At 30.5% G+C, this 7,820-nt stretch overlaps 1 protein-coding gene across 1 annotated transcript in view; it reads right to left on the bottom strand.

The window, feature by feature from the left end:
- The window catches only part of LOC106474655 (40S ribosomal protein S7-like), an 18,872-nt gene that overhangs the window by 1,680 nt on the left and 9,372 nt on the right, over window positions 1–7,820 (bottom strand). The window contains exons 4-5 of the mRNA XM_013935346.1: window positions 2,666–2,847; window positions 357–507 (exon numbers count right to left, since the gene is read on the bottom strand). Of these exons, the coding sequence (XP_013790800.1) occupies window positions 357–507; window positions 2,666–2,847 (333 nt within the window). The remainder of the gene's footprint in view (window positions 1–356; window positions 508–2,665; window positions 2,848–7,820) is intronic.

Raw genomic sequence — 7,820 nt, 5'->3', positions numbered from 1 at the left:
CTTATGTTCTATGTTGGTCTGTACAAAGGAGATCATTACCTTATGTTCTATGTTGGTCTGTACAAAGGAGATCATTACCTTATGTTTTATGTTGGTCTTTAACAAAGGAGATCATTACCTTATGTTTTATGTTGGTCTGTAACAAAGGAGATCATTACCTTATGTTCTATGTTGGTCTGTACAAAGGAGATCATTACCTTATGTTTTATGTTGGTCTGTAACTAAGGAGATCATTACCTATGTTTTATGTTGGTCTGTAACAAGGAGTATAATTACCTTATGTTTTATGTTGGTCTGTAACAAGTACGTTCATTACCTTACGTTTTATGTTAGACTATAACAAGTAAGCTCATTACCTTATGTTCTATGTTGGTCTGCTGGTTTTTGTCCAAATGGACTTTGATTAGTCGTGATCCATCAAGGCGAATCCTGATCCTCTTTCCAACTATTTCGGCAGGAAAAACTATGTCTTCTAACATAGCATCATGAACAGCTGTCAAGGTACGACTAGAGAAGTCATAAATATTGTTAAAAACTTCAAACAAAAGCCACATACTTGCTCAGCACATAAACAAACAAGGCATTCATAAGTACTTTACACCATGTTCAACAGTAATGGTGAGTTTAATGTACGTGTAAAGGTGGGGGTTAATATGCCCATGCCATTCAACATTGTATGTATTTGATGTCATAGTTATCAACTATTCATTTTACCCTATATTGTTGATCTAGAGCAACACTTTATGATAAGATTAAATACTAGATACAATATACAGAGATACTGAAACCAACTGTAGACCAGAGAATCTAGAGGTTATGCATGACGGACAAAAGTGTTTATATCCTTCACACGAACATCACCTTATACTCCAAGTTGTCAGTTTGAGTCAGACTGATGTCAGCAATTCACAACAACATATCTTGAGTATAAACACCTTTGTAACACATCTGATTTTTGATGTAGTACAGATGACTTGAACACTTTACTAAAAGTTTGTCATATTTTGTGTAGATATACACATAGTATATTGAAAATTACAATCAACATTCCTTCACCAGTATGGGGTTGGTCTGGTGGTCCAAGACTAACCATGTGGATATTTGGTTAACACTATATCTACGGGTCTTTCTATGGACATGGGTCAAAGTCATTAGTAGACTTACATTCAAAATTTTATTGAACTACTATTTTATGAATATATATCAATAAGATTGTTATCAAACTGTAGATTATAATTCAAATTTTAGTATTATACATCAGTTAATTTTTTAATTTAAAAGTAAATATTAAAAAAGTTTCTAAATATAGATTTTTGTGTGTCATGTGGGTATGTTGAATGCAGCACTGGTTCAAATTAGACGTTTGTGATATTCATATAAAAAAAGCCTATAGTTTCTTATGAATTAGGAATTCAAATTACCCAATATTGATAAGCTAAAATATAAAATAAGAATCACCCATCTTTCCTATTTGCCAAGATATCACTACATTTACTGAATCAAACACAGTGGTCATGCCCACCTCTGTCCATTTTTGGAAAGACTTGATAACATACAACTACTTCTATGATGTGTGAATAACCAATTGAAAGCTTAGAATGTCCCCTAGTGGCTTTCTCAGCCTCATTGAAGTATTTGAGCAGCAAACTCGTTCTTTTCATGCTAGATTCCAAGCAGTTAGGTAAGACTTTGGCGAGCTCTAAATTTTATATTTTTTTTCAGATCCAAGTACAGCTCAGTTACTAAACTTGATAAATTATAGTGGGATACTTTGGAATACGTATAGTAATTTATGATTTTTGGGTATTTGAAAATATTTATATATAAAACCTAAAAAAAAATGAATAAAAACATTTTCGTTTCACATCCTCCACATGCAAAATTTGATAAGGCTTAGCAACCTACACCAAGCCACAAATGGGTACAAAGTTCGTAACTAGAAGAGATAAATGTTTTAAGAAAAATAACTGAAATATGATTGTATTTGACAAAATACTAGTCTACTAAAACACAGCCAAGACTAAAGGTCAGTTTTATATCACTGGATACGGTAACATGAGGCACATGCATCGCATCATTGTAACTTCTGTATTGTTTGCCAGGCAAGGCCGAAAGGTCAGTATAATAAAAATAATAAATAAATAAATATATATATAACGTTATGAAATTTAAACTATTTATACTAAACATTTGTGTTTTCATGTTATAATTTGTAGTCATTGTAGAATAAAAAAATCATAATTTATATTTATTTCTTAATTTTTTATGTTGGTTACAAGGTCGGGCAAACCGACTTAACCCATACAAAGATACAGTAGTGAAAATAACAGATAAAATATAAAGTTTTTTTTCTAACAAAAACATTTGATAATTATCTAGAGGTTATAAAGATTTTGCATGTGAAATTTGAAAAAATCTTTAATTAAAAAATCTTAATACTTAGTTTAGAAACCTGATATTTTGTGTAATGTTTACCAATAACCTGCAAAATTGTGTAAAGATACGCACACGTTATCAAAAAATCACATTATAATTACTCTCACGAATACTTTCGTGGTTACGAGGTGGGTGGATCCCACCCAGCTTGTAATGGTCGGGGTAATAAAAGTACTGTTTCACGGTTTGCCTTCTAATAATTTTAGAAGTTTCCCACAATCCTTCTCACCTCCTTGGTCTCTTCTGTTTGGTTTTAACTTTCATGTTTCTCGATGGTTTGGGAAGAATTCGTCTCTGAGCGATGAATACTACATGTTTGCCACTGAACTTCTTTTCAAGTTCTCTGACAAGTCTGGCTTGGATCTTTTGGTAAGGCTTTAGCTGTGGCACAGGAACAAAGATGATGATAGCCTGAAACATGAAACCTTTATTACAGATTACCTTAATATTTGACTGAAACTGGTATGTTATCTTACCAACTAATCCATTATAATAATACTCGGTTTTCGTCTGTCCTGAAAATGCATGAGCACCTGGATATAAATATATTCTAGTAGACATTTTGTACAACATATTAAAAGCTTGAAGGTTTTAAAAAGGTCTAAGGTTAGATCATAGAATAACATTATTAACTTATTTACTGAAAGTATTAAGTATGTTAAAATTTAAACTTAACTAAACTAAAGCAAACAACGTACACAAGTTAGTGATAACTTATCACTTTATCGAATATAGACTGTACTTAATAAAGGCTTAACAAATGTTAGGTCTAAGACAAGTGAACTTATAGATGATGTCTGCAATTATAATTATTTTTGTATTACTCTAGGAATCCTGTATTTAAAGAAGTACTGTTGCAATAAAGATACCAATTTGACTGTAAATGTTTTGTGAGTCTCAGCTAGTTACCATTATTTAACTTTACATTCTTATCTTACCACCTACTTACTACCATTTTATAATGTTTTAACTGTTGGAGCAAGCCCCATTTTGAATAGAAACTATTTTTGAATAGTATGATTTTTCTATTCCATAGTGACCACAGTAAAATGACATGTTACACTGTACCACAAACACACATCTTATTTATTGTTTAACATTTTCTAGTCCAGTATGATTTTTCTATTCCACAGTGACCACAGTAAAATGACATGTTACACTGTACCACAAACACACATCTTATTTATTGTTTAACATTTTCTAGTCCGGTATGATTTTTCTATTTCGTAGAGACCACAGTAAAATGACATGTTACACTGTTCCACAAACACACATAAAATATCTAGTTTTTCAATTATGTTTTAAGATTAAAAATACTTTTCTATATCTGAAATTTGTCAAGTTTCATTTGTGTAATCCCTATATCCTTCTAGATAATCAAACTTTTTTTAAATAAAACTTTATATTTAATCTGCTATTTATTCAATATTAACTCAATATGGTATTGATCAATTTGAGTGGCCTCGTAACCATCATAAAAATTAGGAAATATATCTAAACTACCATTTTTTTTGTTTCAGAATGACTACAAATTGTAATAGGAAACCACAAATGTTTATTCTAAATAGCTTAAATCTCATAACAGTATAAATCTAGTTATATCTATTAATCTTTGTTCTATCCACCTTTGAACCGTGTCTGACTAAAAATATCCCGACAGAATATTACATGGCACATGAACAGCGTAATGGAGAAACTTCTGGCACGTATACCCCATAAAAGTTATTTTACTTTTATTATTTTAGTTACTTTTATAATAATAAACAGTTAAACCAAATCGAAATGGTGTATTTAAGTGTTTCACACTCACATAAAAGAAACCCATCATTAAATAGATATTTGAAGAACTTGTAACATTTCATCACAATTCAATTCTCCGTATTATTAGCCGACACTGGGCAGCTGGTAGATAATTGAATAAATTTATTCAGTTAAAACAAATGGAAAATAAAAAGCCTCAATTAAATATCAAAAATGTTTATTTTCAGTAAAGCTTTATATTTTATTTGTTATTTTTTGTACTGTAACATTATACTTATTTCTCCAGGTTGTAGATAAGTAATCAAAGTATAACGAAAATAAAATGTATAGTATTGTTAGTAGTGATTACAAAATTTCAAAGTATTTATGATCTCAACTTTTCACAGTTATTTTATTACTAGTAGACGAGTTAGAAATTAGAAGAAACAAAATGAATAGTACTCTGTTCTTTTCAGTACGGACAGTAAAGTTCCAAGTAAATCTCCCGAGAGTTTCTTCCAATCTTTTTAAACCTACTTCCTGTTCAGGAGTTACTGTACTTTGACACCATCAATATCAAATAAGTTCACGCAGCACAATTTCCAGAACTTTCCCCGATTTTAAAACACAGAGGGATAGGATATATCAACTTGTTGACAGTATAATGATTACAACAATAATTGTCTAAAGTATTATAAAATGTTTATGACTTTGTAGAAAGTCTGGGCTGATCCAATAAATCAAAAAGTGGAAGTATCCTACAGAAACTATTCGGATTGCTGCTCTGAGAACAGTGGAATATAATTTACAAGCTTCTTAACAATACAGTGGTTGCAACAAGAACTGTCTAAAGTACTTTATAAAAGTGAGAAAAAATATGTATGTATGCTAGTTATCTTACTTGGTGGTAAGGATTTAGTGTTGGTATGGGTGTAAATGCTTATGGAAATCATGTTTCCTATATTACCATGCTTACACAGTAACCAATAAATATGTAGTTTCCAGTAATATAAATATGGCTAGTTTTGGTTAGGCTAGTATTCTTGACTGTTACGTGAGAAACAAATTATTCACCAGCAAACTGCAAGTTCAACTGGGTGTTTATGTTCAGATCAGGTGATCAGTGGTAAATGTATTTCTTCAACTTTCACAAATTACATAAACTTTTCCTGAATTGTCAAGTCTTTAGTTTTCTATAATTTTTTTTTACTCTACCTCAATGTAAACAAGTAGAAAAACAACATGTTCTTACTTTGCAAATTACAGTAACATATTGGCTACCATACATTACATAATGTTTTCAAATAAATACTTAAATGTCAGTTATTTCTCTTCAAACATAAAAAAGTAAATAAAGAAGTCGTTTGCACTCATGAGCCATACTTGCTAAGCCTTGTATAAGCATTTTGGAATACAATAAAAATTATAAGTTACTATACCAATACCCCCCAAAAATCAACTGTAATTTACCAGGTTTCAAAACTAAATTGTATTTGGGTCTAAGAAATTATAATTTGTATTCACAAAATATCCTTGATAGCAATACTTCAAACTTTCCAATGATATAAGAACATTTCTCTCGTAAACAACTTTGGAAGACTGACACAATTATGTAGAATAAATATATAGCTTTCTATTGATTATAAAGTTATTGGTATATAAAAGTCTTCTCAAATGATGAAGTGGTGGGCAGAACCAATATGGTGGGTTTGCTAAATATCGTGGTATCACAGCAAATAGAAAAAGTAGCAGGATCTTATTATATATTCTAGCTTGCCAATATCGAAAATTTGAGTTTCTAATTTGTATGAAACTATGGACGTTATATTGTGGGCATCAAAAAATTTAATCTGACCAAACCCAGAAGGTCACATACCACTGACACAAAAACTGATATTTAGTCTTTTTTTAAAAATATTTAGTTTCAAATTAAGAGACTAACTAATGTATAATGTACACTAAAATTTGAATTATAATCTACAGTTTGATTCCAAATATATAACATGTGTTTATAAAATAATAGCTAAATAAAATTATCAACCAAAAGGTGGGATCATTTTCTACTTGCAATCTTGCCATGACCTTCCCCTTTGGTTATTAAATTAAAAGCATCTTACGATCACATATCTTTAACTTATCTATATGTTGGTTTTATATTTTTTTATAACTATGTAAATATAATTAATTATTCCTCAACTGCTTATTTATTTTCTTTAAGTATTTACTTTGGTAGTTCCTTTTCAATTTATACCCCCCCACCCCCATTGGAAATTACCACCTTTCTTTCACTTGTACTTATTACGCATGGTGACAAGGACGATGCTACGATATTACACAAGTGCCAGTGATTAGCTACCGAGTGTATGGTACAATGTAAAATAAAGATCATACTATCATTGTGGCAAATGGTATCTCACATTGGTGAAGACCAGCCTAATTAAGAATAAATCCAATAATATTAACCATGAGCTTAGGAACAATTTCCAACTCTACAACAAATAAGTTATCGAGGAAAGTTAACATTCAAGCAAGGCTAAAACTGCTCGACAGAAACACTTTTCCTGGAACTGTATCTTACCATCAGCATAAGATCGATCAATGTTTCAAATTACCCATAATTTCTAAGATTCTCTTCACACAGTTTATGAAGGTAAGTAATGTGCAGTTTAATTACAATATCACTGGTCATTATGAAGGTAAGTAACGTGCAGTTATGTGAAAATATTGTTGGTCAAGAAGGTAAGTAATGTGCAGTTTGATGAAAATATTGTTGGTCACGAATGTAAGTAATGTGCAGTTTGATGAAAATATTGTTGGTCATGAAGGTAAGTAATGTGCAGTTTAATTACAATATCACTGGTCATTATGAAGGTAAGTAATGTGCAGTTTGGTGAAAATATTGTTGGTCATGAAGGTAAGTAATGTGCAGTTTGGTGAAAATATTGGTGGTCACGAATGTAATGTGCTACATAGTTTTGTATAGAAAAATTCTTTAAACCGTTTATATTTTGTTTTTTTCAAGGACATTTTCCCTTACTAATGTAGCACTACATATTCAGTAGGCTATACTTCATCAGCTAATTACTACACTTCAACCTTATAGTCCAATGATATCTCAAACACTACACAAACTTAAGTAACTTGTTTGAAAATTTTAGTAGTTGGTTAGCATTTATAAGAAAAAAAGGAAAATATCTTAAAACAATTAAAACAGTAAGATGGAAAGTTTTGTCCTTCAAGTGTAGGAGTTAACCAGCGTCTTCAAGCAATAAAGAACTAGAAGATCAAGACTGTTCTCCAATTTATTCTTGCATCAGGGTGGAGTACTAGACAACATGAACATTATCTAGCACACTCTAGTGATGCTGTTCACCCTTCACAACGTAATCTAACGTTTCAAATAACAAAAAAAATTAACAGATTTTAATAAAAACATGGTATGAAAGATACCCCATTTTCTGAGTACGGAAGACCTTAAAAGAAAGTTACATATATTTCATGACAATCCATTTTTCAAACCTTAAATCCATTATCTCATACCATCAATTACGCTTATTATATATATATATATATATATATATATATATATATATATATATATATACTACCTACTCTACTACACACTATATACTCTACTATATACT

This window comes from Limulus polyphemus, unplaced genomic scaffold, assembly GCF_000517525.1.
Source record: "Limulus polyphemus unplaced genomic scaffold, Limulus_polyphemus-2.1.2 Scaffold7486, whole genome shotgun sequence".
NCBI classification, from domain to species: Eukaryota; Metazoa; Arthropoda; class Merostomata; order Xiphosura; family Limulidae; genus Limulus; species Limulus polyphemus.
The sequence above is the reverse complement of the archived record's forward strand: the minus strand, read 5'-3'. Positions and strand labels throughout refer to the sequence as shown.